Source organism: Stegastes partitus, unplaced genomic scaffold (genome assembly GCF_000690725.1).
Source record: "Stegastes partitus isolate 25-593 unplaced genomic scaffold, Stegastes_partitus-1.0.2 Scaffold43, whole genome shotgun sequence".
Taxonomy (NCBI): domain Eukaryota; kingdom Metazoa; phylum Chordata; class Actinopteri; family Pomacentridae; genus Stegastes; species Stegastes partitus.
Window position 1 is genome coordinate 1,121,714 of NW_007577774.1, and position 16,747 is coordinate 1,138,460.

The 16,747-nt window shown below is 41.6% G+C and overlaps 1 protein-coding gene across 1 annotated transcript in view; it reads right to left on the reverse strand.

The window, feature by feature from the left end:
• Positions 1–14,985, reverse strand: part of grapa (GRB2 related adaptor protein a) — a 42,613-nt gene extending 27,628 nt beyond the window's left edge. The window contains exons 1-3 of the mRNA XM_008305690.1: positions 14,608–14,985; positions 8,456–8,553; positions 7,315–7,434 (exon numbers count right to left, since the gene is read on the reverse strand). Of these exons, the coding sequence (XP_008303912.1) occupies positions 7,315–7,434; positions 8,456–8,553; positions 14,608–14,685 (296 nt within the window). The 5' untranslated portion in view covers positions 14,686–14,985. The remainder of the gene's footprint in view (positions 1–7,314; positions 7,435–8,455; positions 8,554–14,607) is intronic.
• Positions 14,986–16,747: the final 1,762 nt, after the last annotated feature.

Sequence of the window (16,747 nt, forward strand, 5' to 3'; positions counted from 1 at the left end):
CCTGTAAATTGAGTAAAAGCTTAATTTAGGTTTCATATGTATATTAAAACAGATAAATTGTCAATATAAATGAGTATTTACACACATGTACAAAATTGTTGGTACCCCTCAGTTAATTAAAAAAAAAACCCCACAATGGTCACAGAAATAACTTGAATCTGACAAAAAGTAATAAGAAATAAAAATTCTATGAAAATCAACCAATGAAAATCAGACATTGCGTTTGAACTGAGTTTTGAACAGAGTGATTTAAAAAATTAAAAAATAAACTCATGAAACAGGCCTGGACAAAAATGATGGTACCCCTAGAAAAGACTGAAAATAATGTGACCATAGGGACATGTTCAACCAAGGTGTGTCCTCTAATTAGCATCACAGGTGTCTACAAACTTGTAATCAGTCAGTCGGCCTATTTATAGGGTAACAAGTCGTCACTGTGCTGTTTGGTGACATGCTGTGTACCGCACTAAACATGGACCAGAGGAAGCCAAGGAGAGAGTTGTCCCAGGAGATTAGAAAGAAAATGATAGACAAGCTTGTTAAAGGTAAAGACTATAAGACCATCTCCAAGAGGCTTGATGTTCCTGTGACCACAGTTGCACATATTATTCAGAAATGTAAGATCCATGGGACTGTAGGCAACCTCCCTGCACGTGGCCGCAGGAGGAACATTGACACTAAAGACATTAAGGGTGAACTCCAAGGTCAAGGTACATCAGCGTCAGATCGCACCATCCGTCGTTGTTTGAGCCAAAGTGACTTCATGGGAGACGACCAAGGAGGACACCATTGTTGAAAACAAATCATAAAAAAGCCAGACTGGAATTTGCCAAACTGCATGTTGACAAGCCACAAAGCTTCTGGGAGAATGTCCTCTGGACAGATGAGACAACACTGGAACTTTTTGGCAAGGTTCATCAGCTCTATGTTCACAGACGCAAAAAAGAAGCATATCAAGAAAAGAACACTGTCCCTACTGTGGAACATGGAGGAGGCTCTGTTATGTTCTGGGGCTGCTTTGCTGCATCTGGCACAAGGTGTCTTGAATCTGTGCAGGGTACAATGACATCTCAAGACTATCAAGGTATTCTAGAGAGAAATGTGCTGCCCAGTGTCAGAAAGCTTGGTCTCAGTCACAGGTCATGGGTCTTGCAGCAGGATAATGACCCAAAACACAGAGCAGCTACAAACACCCAAGAGTGGCTCAGAGGAAAACACTGGACTATTCTGAAGTGGCCTTCTATGAGCCCTGATCTAAATCCTACTGAACATCTGTGGAAGGAGCTGAAACATGGCGTCTGGAGAAGGCAGCCTTCAAACCTGAGACAACTGGAGCAGTCTGCTCATGAGGAGTGGACCAGAACACCTGCTGAGAGGTTCACAGGTCTCACTGACAGATACAGAAATGGTTTGATTGCAGTGATTGCCTCAAAAGGTTGTGCAACAAAATATTAAGTTAAGGGGACCATCATTTTTGTCCAGGCCTGTTTCATGAATTTATTTTTTAAATAATTCTGTTAAACCGCGGTTCAAAAGCAATGTCTGATTTTCATTTGTTAATTTTCATAGAACTTTTATTTATTATTACTTTTTGTCAGATTCAAGCTATTTCTGTGACCGTTGTGGGTTTTTCTTTCATTAACTGAGGGGTACCAACTATTCTGTCCACGTTTAACAACTTCTCAGGTTTTTTTTCTTGCTTTAACATACGTATATATCCTACGTTAAAAACAATAATTGAAAAAAAATAAATAAAATAAATTGTTAATTAGAAAGCAATCACTTTCTTCGTCAGTAGGGAGAATATATATACACTCCCAGGTTACAAACTCATTCTAACAAATGCTCTTTTGCACTTTTAGTATTTATTTTATTGCTATTTTATTTTTTGTATCACCTTTATTTCACCTTAGAACTGTGACCATAGTAGCTGCTACAAAGATGATGACAAATGAAATTTTGTTGTATTTCTGTACAATAACAATAAAGCTTCTTCTTCTTCTTCTAAATATAAAACTCATTTTGCAGTGCAAGTAGTACTGCACGTTTTCCAACAACAATATCAACGAAAGGCACCTGATGCCTCAAACACACACAAAGTTGTTGACAGACACGGTTCAGCCGAACAAGGTTACAAACTGTAACGGCGAAGAAAATATCTTTTGTCTTTGCATGACCTCCACCTGATATGAGACAAAGGCCACAGGAAAACCAATTGTGTACGTGTTTGCGTGCATGTGTGAGTCTGCATACACGGCCTAACCGCCACACTGTTCACACAAACATGTCTTAAAAAGCACAAGCTGGTTTAGCTCAACAACATGACAGGAATCAAAAAGAAGATGTCTGCTCTCACAGTTGGATCAAAAGACAAAACTTCCATTTCAAGGTGACAAAGTACGACAAGTCCTCACAGCTCTACTGTACGACACAATTCATTAAAGGCCAGTTTCACCTTGACATATCGTGTCGTGCTTAATGTGTACTGTCTGCTTCTGCTTCAGTTACTGATTTCCTGGAGTGCCTTTTGATGACTTACGCTACCTCCAGTGACATTTACGTGCAGGTGGGAGGCCCGATAGTGATAGTGAATGTTGCGTAGTAAAGTGTGAAAAAGGAAGTGAAATTTTCCATTGGAGGAAAAGTAAAAGTTCTTTCTGCAAGACTCTGAAAAGCACCCAGACAAGAGAATGGGACCAGGTATGCTTGAAGACAAAAAAACAGAACTAAGTTTTAGCACTGAGGAAAACTTAGAAAAGACCAAATATATCCTTTGGGTGCATCTGCTGCTGAGTCAAAGAGAACTGGGGAAAATGCCCAGCTAGGCAAAATGGATTCCTCATCTCTCTCTGTAAAAGTCGAGCTTGGCATCGCTTTGCTTCACTTTCCAAAAATAAGCTACTAAATAACCCATTGGGACAGTTTCACTGGCAAAGTTAGAAGTTAGTAACCTGCCACACGCTCCACCTAGAAAAAGTATTTTGGAGCAACTATATCTTAAACAAAGCATCTTATATGTTTTGTCTGATGTAAATAAATATGAAGTTTAGACTTCAGATTGCTTTGAAGGCTGATCACTTTAAATCATGTCATGCTCTTTATATATTCTCTATGAATTTGGGGATTTTATTAAAGGAGTTTGGATTCTATATCAGTGGCTTTTTACTCTGTGGGGCTACATTGTGGACCATATGTGTTCTGTGGAAGTCTATGACTGAAGCTACTGGGCCTGTTGCTATGAGCCAACTGGTCTCCGTACAACCTAAGAGACAGCCCTGTTCATATTCCTGCATCAAGTCAAATACATTCCCACTGGGCACTCCACCAGAGCTGTCTGATTGTTTGTGATATTCATTTTATTTTTATTTTTGCAGAAGACCTGGTTCTTTTGGACTTGATTGCACAATGAGGCAGTTAGCAGCCAAATGTGAAGTGGCCAGAATGAGAGTCCTCCAAGTCTTGTGCCATCGTGTTGAAAACCGGTAGATTGTTTTTATTATCTTTTCCCCCTTCTGGGTTGGGGGTAAGTTGCTGCCTCAAAGAAGGGAGTTTATGTATCGTGGGATCTTGTCCTTGGAAAAATAGAATGTGTGATGGACAGATGGATTGAGGCCCCGTCATCAGTAATGTGAACGTTGTACTGGACTGTCGTGATGAAGACGGAGCTGGAAGGTGAAGCTCTTGATTTACGAGTCGCCTACGGTCGAAATGACCAGAATGGGTTGAGCAGGGCGGCTGGGTCCAGCCTTAGAGACAAGCTGAGGAGCTTGACGTCGCTGCTCCTTCGCATTAAAGGGATTCAGCTGAATTGGTTTGAGAATTGGATTATGATGCCTCCTGGACAGCTTCTTTGGGAGGTTTTTCTGTGAACACCAAACTGGGAGGAGACCCAACTACTATATTTATCTACAGGAGACATACAAATCAGAAAGCTGTTTTACATACAATATAAGTACATATTCAACCCAGTAAATAGCTTCAAGTACTTTACTATAGTTTGGGTCTTTATTTTTGTGTCTCACTATCCTTTTCTGGGGAATTTGTAATCATGACCTTCGTACTAAGGTATGTATAAGCATAATTTAAATGCAGTGTAATGATTAACAAGGCAATTTTCTTTTCTCGTTTGATGGTTAATTAAATTTTTGTGCATGAAATGAAGCCTGAGAAATGCAATAGCAAAATAAATGAAAGAACAAAAGGGATAATAACAGTGTTTATGACAAATGGAATTATGACGAATGTCTTTTGTTGTGGTCTTACTCAACACCACAATCATGTTTCACACCCCCTAACAACTAATACGTCCCAACACCTCTGCACGTGCTTCTGATCTTGAACACCATTAGATATTCACATGATCAACTGAGGAGGTTAGAGCCAAAGTGGGCCAAACCACATTAACATATGTTGCTAAAAAAAAGAATCCTGGTAGTTGGAGGATTCATTCTATGCATCCAAAGATGTTCCAACACTGTCCATCAGCTACTTTTTGATGATTTATTGAGTTTTAATTTTGCCTTTCATTTTGCTGAGTGACAAAGCAGGTCATACCACATTTTCTATTTTTTGAGGAAAAAAAACAGATTCAAGGTTTGTCTTGCTAAACAGCATTGAAGAGTTTCCATGGGGCATCATGAGGAACTAGAGATACCATAATTTCCGGACTATAAGTCGCTACTTTTTCCACACACTTTGAATACTGCAGCTTAAACAATGACGTGGATAATTTATGGATTTTTTGACATTGAGAGCAACAACGACAGAGAGATTGAGGAAGTGTGTGACGAACCAATTCTGAGGCTGTTCAATTCTGACACTAAAGAAAACAACTTCAGTGCGCAGGAGGAAGATGAAGACAGCGATCAATGACTTTTCTTGGTAGGCTACTGTATTTTTTATTTTCCTTAACCAGCTGTGTTACAGGCACTGTTTGGAAAAAAAATCATTTACGGTACGTATTTCATTAAAAGGTAAAAAATCTTTCTGTGTAAATATCTCATGTTACAACGTGGACACCTGCGGCATATAGACAAGTGCGGCCTATATATGTACATTTTTTTTTTCTTTTTAAAGTTAGTGGGTGCAGCTTATATTCAGGTGCACTCAATGGTCCGGAAATTACGGTACTTTTGAGGACCAAGAGGTAGAAATAGTTGCTTGGTGGTGGTTCATTAAGTTTTTATTTTACCTTGCCATACCTACAAGTTGAGTTTTCATGGGGCTTGAGGTTGAGATGTCCACCATCTTGTGTTGCAAACATGTGCAACTACCTGCGCCTGCGATATAATGGTCAACAATTCCTGTGGCTTGGCCCAGTTTGCTACTAAATTTTCAAGCCAAATCCATTGTGGACCAATTGTCAAAGTCACAGGCTGTGTCCGAAATAGGGAGCACCTCGGCAAAGTAACATTTCGGACACTATTCGAGCTATTAATTACGTCGCTCGCTAGCCGCGATTTGTGCTGCAACAGCGTAGTACAAACACATCAAATTCACAGTTTATGCGTAGCTAAGAAATCAAATTAAATCAAGTTTATTGTCATTTTGCTACATACCAGATGAGAGCGTTTCTTCAGGATCCAGTAACTTAAAGCAATTTAAATAAAGTGGTGCAGTATGTCCAAATCACAATCTAGTGCTGCAATGTTAGCGACGTTCACTGTCCGGGTAAAATAAAATTTAACAAAACAAACGGGGATTTTTCCGCACTCTCGTTCATCTGCATTTCCATTTCCTTTCGCGCAATGCATGACGGTCCATATTGCTCGGTTAGTGACCATCGGCTGTACACTACTTTTCACGGTGCATTGTGGGATACTTTGAGTGCACTATATAGGGTGTAACATTTGTAACTTAACATTCGGACACCCCTACAAAATGTCGTGCACCCTATATAGTGCACTATATAGGGCATAGGGAGTGACTTTGGACACAGCCACATTGTAACATTACTAGTGGGCTGTTGGTTGGACCGCTTTGCCACAAACTAGTAGAGCATCAACACTTAATGAAAAAAACATAAAACTCAGCTTTGGATTTGTTGTAGTTTGGTCCGCTTTGGCACAAAAAATTTAATAATTAACCAATTTAACCTTGCACCACATTCACAGTGTTTCATGATTTTCTGTCTTCACCAGCAGTTTTCCTGTAAATATAGAAACAAAGTCCCGCCTTGGCTTCACTCGCGGCCGTGAAAGTGGATCTGATTTTTCACAGACTGACGTCAAAGCTGGACCATGCTGAGCTGCGACTGAAGTCTCCGCAGTTACTGCTGTCAGGACGTCTCCTCTGACAGGAGCGCTGTCAGCACACAAGAACCACACGCATTCGCAAACACAAACACCTGACCCATTTTTCAAGCTGCTACACCATCCAGCAACAACAGCCAGAAAGACATCAATGAACAGCCAAAAAAAAACAAAAAAACACAAGGAGCATCAAAAATCCTCCCTGTCCCCTCTTGGCAAATCTATTTTACACGCAGCACCTCCCTTCTCTGCCTCTTCTATAATTTCCTCTTTATATTTTCTTAATATAGGCAACCTATTTTTCCCTTTCCTGCTTCCAAATTGCTGTCCTAAGACAAATCCGCCGAGAGAGACAGAAAGATATCATGCCCAAGCAATTTCAAATCCAACCACAAAACAACCCACAAATCCAACTCTTAACTCCTGACTTGAGCCAGGTAGTCTTACAGCCTCAGGAACTCAGTTAAGAGCCAACTCTTAGTTCCAAGTCTGGCCTTTATCAGCTCCAAACTCCATACTACCCACAACACACACACACAAACTCTGTATACTCTCCACCTCCAACATCCGCACAGCCACCCGAGGCTCAACACCAAGCCTCAGCTGCATTCCTGACCGCCGTCCACGGACAAGACAACCGATCAGCCCCATCAGCAGCTCCAGATGCTGCGGCGTGCCAGACAGGATTAGCTCACATCAGGCTGGAGGGCTTGCAGATCCTCCCTCTTACCCTCCGCCCCGCACCTTATCCTCTCACCCTCCTCCTCTGATCCCCTTCTGCCACCGTACATGGACACTCATGCATGCACACATCTAAAATGTAATAGTGAACTTGCAAAAGAGAAACAATGCTGTATGTGCTTAGAAAGGTCTGCTAATTTAATGAGGATGACATGAAACTAGCGAGACGTGGCTGTTGCATGGATATGAATATACTGGAATATGAAGGAATGAATACATCAAAGTGGTGCAATAACCCAAGAAAAGCAAAATGATTCGTTTATATGTGCAGGAAAGAGAACAAATTGGGACATTCGGAAATGTGAGCGTAATTATCTCCTACCTGACGGACATGGAGAACTCCCCGGGTGCACTCTCGCTCTCTCTGACCAGAAAAGCTCCACACTCCCTGTGTCTGAGTCGACTTTCTGCCACGCCACGAGATATACGACCGGCGAACCAGCTGGAGGCAAGACAGAAAGTAAGTAAATAAGTAAGAAACAAAGAGGTCACCGGAGTCGCTGTTTCATGCATGTGTTGTTTAGACAGCGCTGGAGCTCGAGAAAGGAGACGCTGTCTGTAGATATCTGTTAGCTCCAAATGTTTGACAGGATTTAAAGCTCAGATCAGAGCTGTCAAAGAAATAAAAGAAAAGTCAAAGGTGAGAACAAAACACATGAACGACTGGCACATTTGCGAAGTTATTTTAAAACATTCAACACCAAAAACGTTGGATTTGAGTTGTCAGCTGTGAAGTAATCGTGTCATTTTTTTCATTTCTTTTCCACTCATTAGTCTTGCTTAGCAGAGCACTTTTCCTCGGATGCAACGTTTGCATAAATGACATTCTGCTTTCATGGACCTGCGACAACAGTCGGCTTGATGACTCATGCGAAGAGAGAAGTGCGAAATTGTAGGATCCTTTCGGTTGAGGCCATGAGGTCAGAATTCAGTTTTCTTTTTTTTTATTTCACGACTCTGTGAAGAAACGTGGAGGAGGATGGAGTAAAGGAAAACACTCAGAGACACACATCCTAACAGACATCTCCCGAGGGAGGGAGGGAGGGAGGGAGGAGGGGTGAGCGCAAACTTAACTAGGCAGGCATCAGTGTTCATTAACGAGCCGCTGTAATGTCAGTTTAGCGTTTGTCACAGCGAATGTAGAACCCAGCTGGTGTGTGAGCATCTGACGGGAGACCAGCAGCTTAACTGTAAACACACACGGCTATATCATGTGTGATTACGTAAGGCAGCCAGCGAGCGTATCCCTTTGGGTGCGCTCGCCTTATGTCGAAGTACAGATGTCCAAAGCAGAGCAGAAAACGCCCCGAGCTGTACGCTGCGCACATCCTCACTGATGAGCTGTTTAGATAGACCAGCGCTGGATGTGTGAAGTGGTTTCATCTGCTTCACAGATCGGCTGGAGATATGTGTGTGTGTGTGTGTGTGTGTGTGTGTGTGTGTGTGTGTGTGTGTGTACTTACGCGTGTGGCCGCAGGTTAATGTAGTTTTTCGGCACAAAGCCCTTCCTGTTGTGGAGCTCAGCTGTGTACCAGTTTGGATCATCCTCCATGTTCGTGATCTAAGAGCAAGCACACAGACACACACACACACAGATGAAATGTAGCCCACAATGATGTTGGTGCAGCCTATTACTGTAAGGTGAAAGGCCAGTATCATTTCTCACCCTCCCGCTATATATCACTCTCTGCCCCAGGCCTCTCTGCTTAAGCCAGTGCTGCTGCTTTCATCCATCTTTTTTGACCTGAGGCCCTAAACTCAATCAAATTTGAAAGAATTGTTGGCCTTTCATGATTACACACACGGCAGGCAGCAGACGTGAGCTACATCAACCAACATGTTTGATCCAATTGACCCAGTTCTCTGGTGCGACGGATAGCTTTTGGTGGTTAACGTTAGCTGACTTTCAGATTCTGCTTTAATCATGAACTGATGTAATCTCAAAAATGGAGATCAAGGTTTTTTAAACTGATTGGCATCGACTCAAACATAAGCCTGATCCTTGTGGTGTGATATAGGGATTACATTTATCTGTGACATTTTTGATCAATAACTGCTCAATTGATAACACAAATGAGAGTTTTGTCCAGTTGCTGCTTCAGTCAGCTGATTTTGGCTACACAGACAGCTCCACTACATACACCACTAGGATAAACAAATAGTGTCCTTGTGACACCCAGTTTGACTGAACCACATGAACTCTGTCTGGAGGCCATTAAGGGTCACAGCAGTCTTTGTCATAGTGGCCTGTTACTAAACTCCCACAATGCTCTCTGCTTGCCGGCACAGAACTGCCAGTAGGTCAAGTGTCCACCACAATCAGGTACTACAGCTAATCTACAATACATTTTTGGACATGCATGTAGAGAATACAGTTTTTTTTGCCATCTTATGAAGCTTGTGGAGCGACAGTACACCCTAACCTCTCCACACAGTGTCCTGCTGGAGCTTTACAACAAGGTTCACGACCACATATGCAACATTAAGGGACAGCTTTAAGGCATAAATGCAATATTTTTGTAAAGCATTGAAGAGCAGATGTTAAGCATATAAATTGGAGGGATTTTGTTTACTTGATGCACTTGAAGAGTGCAATATCCGGGAAACAATACAGTATCTGCAGATACTAAACATCAAATTACTTCGGTGGGATCTGCGGCTAAAAAGAACCTAATTGGGACAACCCTACTCCGCTTAATTTGTACTACAATTAGACGGTATGTTTAAGTTTTAATTGTTGCTTGCTCACAAAAGGTAGGAACAAAGTAAAGCCAACTTAGCAATGTGTGCAACGTGACTGCCATTTGTCGTCTGCAGTTACTGTGTTTTAGCTAGTGCTGCATAGTCTTGCTTTAAAGGTTCCATAAATCCACTTTTTTATTGTTTTTGAATACAATGAAGTGTTCTCAGTGTGTTCAGACTTGCAAAATATGAAAAAAGGCCATCGCTTTATTTCTTTGCTTTCTCTGTAGATTAGAAGTTATGTCTTTAAAAAAGCTGTTCGGGTTTGCAGCCGGTTGTGATGTCATAACAGGCCAAACACCGCCCACCATCTACAACGCTCTGAAACAGCATTCAGGCATGTTAGATGTGAGCTGAAACTTGAAATGCACTCTCTGGGCAATGTGAAACTGTGACTTGTTAAAAAGGGGTGTACTATGGAACCATGAAGAATTTAGCTCCTGCAACAAGTAGCTCATAAATGCCCAAAATGTGGCTCAGGTTCTGTTAATCACAGACAATAAAGATGTGGACAGCGGACAAAGCATTTATGGTAACTAACGCATGCAGAGTTCAAAATGATAACAGTAAAGAGAGTCGGCATACACTGTTTTTATGTCACAAATCATCCCAAAAAATTTAACCAATATGTCAAAATGTACTGTATTTCTGCACCGATCAAAGGGCTTCAAGTTATTGTTGCAAACACAGGCGGTAACTGAAAGAAGTGACAACTGCTTGTTCTCGCTCTCGCTGCCGCGCTCCAGCCCTCAGCTTCTATTTTGAATAAAACTGGGACTGGTAATCGGAAATTATTAATATTTTGACAGCTTTCAGACAAGCTTAGTGTACAGAAGACAGTCTGTAATTGTGAGAGACACATTGTCTCCTGATATGTTCCTCCTTTAATGTTTACCTGTTTTATCCTCTCTCATTTCATTGCCTGATGCTCTGCTCGCGTTCTTTTGTCATTTTTTATTCAGTATGCTAATCCGGCTGTGACATGGCGTGTCGTTTTGATATTTTAAGATGCTGTTTTGTTTGCTCTGCCTGCCTTGCTGTGACACATTTTATAAACCCTCTGTTTTGCTTATCTTTCCTACTGAGCGGCGGTTCGTTCCCGTTTTGAACTCTTGTTGTGTTGCCTCTTTGCTTTATCAGGGAAACTAAAGGCACTAAACTAGCATGTGACATAAAGTTAAAGCATCCTGCCTTGCCTGAAAGTTCCCCATCCTGGCAATGAGGATGTCAACGCAGCTATGATGGAGAACTCCTTGGGCAATGTTGCTCATCTGCCAAAAAAAAGTTGCTTTTTTCCCATCTCTGCCTTCAGAAACTTCATTTCATGCATCAGCTATTTGTAATGGCTACACCGCACATTTGTACAATCATTTTAAAATGTGTTGCAGGCTATGGAGTGATTTACTTTTCGTAGCATCAATCATTGTTCACCCACAGACCTGAATGATTGCCTTTTCAATAGGTTGCTGGTTTCATTCTCAGCCAAACAATGGCGCGTTCGAATGAGAAGAAATCGCTCGTAATCAACCCCTTGCTATGCTTTGATGCTTTATTTTACTCTAAAATATCATACTCACATAAGTAGCACAGTTGGAACTTCTTCTGTGCCATCGCCTCAATTATTTTACCACTTTAACTCTGGCTGTGGATATCACACGTTAACTTTCTAACCACAATTTGTCTCATAAAGCACCGTCTCCCCTCTCACATCTCTTTTTCTCACGTCTAGTGCAGCAGTTTTGCTTCTTAATTTCATTTCTCGGTTGTGTACGATACAATCAACAGTTTCTAAAGGAGTTGTACATGTTTAGGTAAAGCATTGCATTGTGTAAAATACAACCCAGATGCTTGTTTGTTGTGTTGGGTGAGAACTCAGCTGTTGCCACCTACTTGTAAAGAAAAGGTCCATCTTTTGCGCTGTGTATTAAATTATATGAAATATGACCTGATTTTAAGTAATGATTTAGTTGTAGTTCTCCATACAGCTGCAGGGGAAACTGTGTATAACTAATAGCGCTGTCTAAACTGTTGTGTTAAATGTTGAACACGTCCAACATACATTTAACTTACTGAGATACAGACAGCTTTGGTGTCTTATACATTACCTATTCACTCCACGTAGAAAGTAAATTCGTACTTTTCTCTTACTCAGCATCGCCCCAAATGCACTCTAACCTAATTTCCAGTTGACAATATCAATTTAAACCTTGCACATGTCTACATATCAGCGACAAACTCTGTGCTACACTCGTTTCTTGTATGCTCTTTCATAAAGTATTACCACAAAGTCAAGAGCAAAGTTGGCGCAAAACCAACCCGAAGAGCGTTTCACAGAAAAACGTCACGGAGAAAACAACATTTAGTCGCATGTGCAGGAGAGTCAAGATGGCCCTGACCCTTAATACGGTCCATTTATGCGTTACAAACAAAAGTCATGTGATTACAATGTTGTGTTACTTTGTTATGCCTCACTGGATTTTAAATGTTGTTTTCTTATGTTGGACACAATCTATTAATCTGCATTGAAGTGGTGTATTTCGGATGTTTATCCATGACCGATTCAGCCGTGACTAACTAATTCCAATGAATTCAACGATTAACCCTTAAAACAACTATCATGCTTTGAGACACAAGATGCACACAACATTTGAACATGGCAGTAGACTGTAAAGATTGGACCCAAAACTCTTAATGAGGCTGAAAAACAGGTCAGGTATGGTCGTCTGCACCTGGTCACCACTCAGGGGAAGCAAAGGGCTTTTTTTTTTTTCTGAAAGAATGCTTCCCGTTAAAAAACAAAGATTTAAGTTCACTTTGCATGTTTGTTAGTACCATTGTAGTACCTGTGATTTTATTGGCAGCCAGCGAGAGAGGAGTTGTCGCGTTCGTGTGTTGGTGTTTGCCGAACAAAAGAAAAACAAGTGTTTTTTGCGCTCCACTTTCTGCGTCCCCCATGTGTCAAACTTGGCCACGCTGTCTTCCAGCTTTTAACAGGATGTCAGAGCTGCAACTTTTTTTTTTTTTATGTATCCATGAGGCTATTTTTACCCTTTCTCTATGAGTCAACTCAGTTCCACATGGCTGCTGCACAATGAAACATGAAGAAAACTGTGTACCCCAATAGAACAGTATATATAAACCCATCTGCTCTTATCCATAACAAAGGGACAAAAAAAAAAAAAAGGAAGCATCTCTGGGGACCAAATGAAGCTTCATTTGCTGGAAAGGTGGGATTTGACATAGTAAAAGGACACCAGCAGGAAGGCGTCTAACTGTCCATGCAGCATTTTTTTGTAAATGAAGGACACTTAACATGACACTGTATGAGCTGTTACGATGTTACGAAGCTCGGGCCATCTGCTGCTTGAAGCAGCAACGAACAAACGTTAAAAGAATTATTTAAAAGTACTGTTTGACCCAAGTTTGAACCAGAGCTGTTGGCATGTTGGCAGAGACAAGAAAGCCGTTTATCCCAGCAGGAGGAACGAAAGCGTTGTCACATGAACTCAGCGGCGTTTTAAGTGTCGGCCCCATTTTTAGTTCCTGTAAATGCCTCGCCGTGGCCAGAAAGTTCAGAAAAATAGACCATTGTAACGATATTCACTGACAGCAAATCCAAAATGCCACCTCACACCAGCCCGCTGCATCACTCCCTGACACTCCGAGCAAATGACTTCTCAGACGGCAGAAGTGAGAAGCATTTTTATTCATGTGTAGTGACGGGATGAATAATATATGAGGCTCCTCCATACAGTAAAAAGGTAAATTCCATCCTCGGGCATTATTTTCTTGTTAGACGTTATCTGAGGCATGTCATGGGGTTATTTTGTGATAGAGTCTGTCTTTCCATATGACTCAAAAATTTCCCAAAACTAGCTTTGGAAGTATAAATGGATATAACAATATTCCAATGACATGCAGCTGAGGCAAAATTCAGCGGGGAAATAGCTCTCACTGTGTTTTTTAGCATGGATTTCTTAGTGTATGACTGTGCAAGTCTAGAAAAAAAGCATTTGGTATTTAATTCTGAGGTTTACATTTGATGTCTTATGTGGTTTTGTACGATCATAACATTCTGCTGTCATCCATCAAAAAAGAACAAAAACCGCAGCCTTAAAATAAATGATGCATCCTCTAACAACATTAGATACGTTTGTCGTTTTGGGAAATATGCTTGTTGGTAGATGAGGGGAGTTATGTTTGGACAGTTCAGCATGTTTCTGGTTCCAGACGAGCAGCAGTCCGACACCAACCGCAACTTCTTCTTTTTTTCCCCCCAGTTTTTGCACAGATTAACCAAATAAGATATGAAAAGTTTGTGAGTTTTAGTCGTGCTTGGAGGCAGATTTTGTACGAGCCTGTGCCTCATTGTTTTCAGTCTGTATACTAAGCTAAGCTAACTGACTGCTGGCTCCAGATTCACATTTATAACAGGAAAGTACCGTGAATGTCCTGAAATAATTCTGAAAAAAAAAAAAAAAAGTCCCAAAATGTCAAAGAATTTCCTTAATGTGGTTTAATTTTAGTACTTGATTCCTATTACTGTATTTTCTTTGCTTGCAGCTGCATCCAGAAGAGGAAAATACCATTCCTAATTTCAATAAAATAAATGACAGTTTTTAACATTCAAAACAAGTTCAAGCCTTCTTCTACATGCTGGTTTTCATACTGATCTTTTTTTCTTTTTTTTTTTTTTTCGTACACAACAGCAGCACCTGGATACAGAATGTCAAGAGCTGTAGACGCGAAAGTTGTAATTGTTGTAATTATCACAGTCGGTGGAGGCAGAGGGAGAGAAGAGAGAGGCGGATGATCAGATAGATGGACAGACAGACAGACGGAGAGAAAACAAGTGACAAATTCTTTATCTTACCTTGAGCAAGTCTCCCTTGTTGAAACTGAGTTCATCGCCCTCCGTGGCACGAAATGTATACAATGCCACTGCTTCCATGCTGCTGAAGCCCCACACACACACACTCACACACACACACTCACACAAACGCCAGGACCCCCACTAATGCCCCTGGCACAGGTGGCTGGGGGGGGGGGCAAAAGAGGGAGAAATGTGGCAAAGAAACAGATGAAATAAGACGATGTGGTGGGAAAAAAACAAACAAACAAACAAACAGGGAGAGCAGAAGCGGAAAGGAGGAGGTCTCGTCCGTCCGCTGAGCAACAGAGCGTGTGTGAGGGAGCAGAGGATGAGAGAGAGAGAGAGAGCGAGTGAGCTCGGCGAGGGGAAAAACACGACTGGCTGCTGCTCAGCAACACACTGCCATGAGTAACATTCAGAGAGAGAGAGAGGAGGGAGAGCAAGCAGGGGCAAGAGAGTGGGAGGCACTTCCTGAGTATATATTTGTCTTTACACTCTCGGTGTGGCTTCTGTGGATTCTGTGTGTGCGCTTCCCTCACTCAAGTCCTCCCGCGTGTCTCTGTGTGCGGTTTGTCATCCGTCACTATGCTTCAGTTTGACACCTTCAAAGTGTAAAAGTGATCTCAGGTTCCTCACCTTTATAGATTGTAATCTTATATAAGGTCAGGGCAAGGTTCAATAAAATGAAAATCCAAAATTATTCATCGGTCGCACGCAGAAAGTTGTCCGATTTCAGGTGCAGGATGGATTTGCTATCTTGTCTGTCCACTTTCCTGCTTCCAGTTCTATTTGTGTTACAGTTTTTAAGCGATGTATTCTCCTGTGTCTCTCTGTGTGGTTTGGTGTTTGTCACCCGGCGTCAGTTTGACACCTTCAAAGTGTAAAAGTGATCTCATGGTCCTCACTTTTATAGATTGTAATCTTACATAAGGTCAGGGCAAGGTTCAATAAAATGAAAATCTGAAATTATTTATTAGCATTCAGAACTGACACGGAAAGTTGTCTGATCTTAGGTGCAGGATGGATTTGCTATCTTGTCTGTCCACTTTCCTGCTTGTGTGTTCTGTTTGTGTTACAGTTTTTATGTATTCTCCTGTGTGTCTTTGTGCGGTTTGGTGTTTGTCACCCTGCGTCAGTTTGACGCCTTCAAAGTGTAGAAGTGATCTCATGGTCCTCATCTATCACCTTCAAAGATGTTAGATAAGGTCAGGGCAAAGTGTCATAAAATTAAAATACCAAATTATTTATTGGCAGAACCGACTTGCACTTGTTGCAGCCACAACTGCTCTCTTGTCTTTTCACTTTCCTGCTTCTATGTTCTATTGATGTCACGATGCATCTTCTCACACACCAAAAAACTGAGTAAAGCTTGAAAAGTTTGCTCTTTTTTTTTTTTTTTTAAATAAAAGAATATATGATTGATGATAAAACTAGCTATGATGTCAGACGTCACTGACAGCCGACATCACTTGTCCCAACTCAGGTCCCCTGCTGAGTCGAATCCAGTGTTGCAAGAAACTGCCCCAGAGTAAAACTGGAAATACTGGACGGTATATTAAAAAAAAAAAAGGCTTTTGATTTCAATTCTAGAGGCACGTGCTCAGGATTCACTCACACTCTGTGGAGCCGATCACTCCGACGTGCTGCGGACGTAACAAAACGCCTAAACTAACACACAAAATCATCATGAAAAGTTTGCAGGAGTGAGAGGCTTCAAATGATAGTTTCGGTGACGTCACGTTTGGTGCGGCGGTTAGCACTGTCACCTCATGCTAAGAAGGCATGAAGCTGCTGGTCAGCCTTCCTTTGTGGAGTTTGCACGTTCGTACTGTGTCTCTGTAGGTTTTCTGTGGGTGCTGCAGCTTCCTCCCACAGGTTGCACACGATAAAGTGCAGCTGTGAGAATGCATGGCTGTCTGACTCGCTGTGGTAGCCCTGCCATGGAACTGGAGGGGCTTTTATTTATTTAGAAGGCCTTTACTGTTCATTTTCCCCCATTGCTGTATCTTAATGTGTCTACCATGCAGGATCAAATAAGTAGATTGCGCTGCAGGTGCCGGGAATTTTTAATGAGCTCGGGAAATCCAGTTTTACTCACTGTGCGCTTGCAACCTGCAACAATCTAAAGCTTGACTCATTT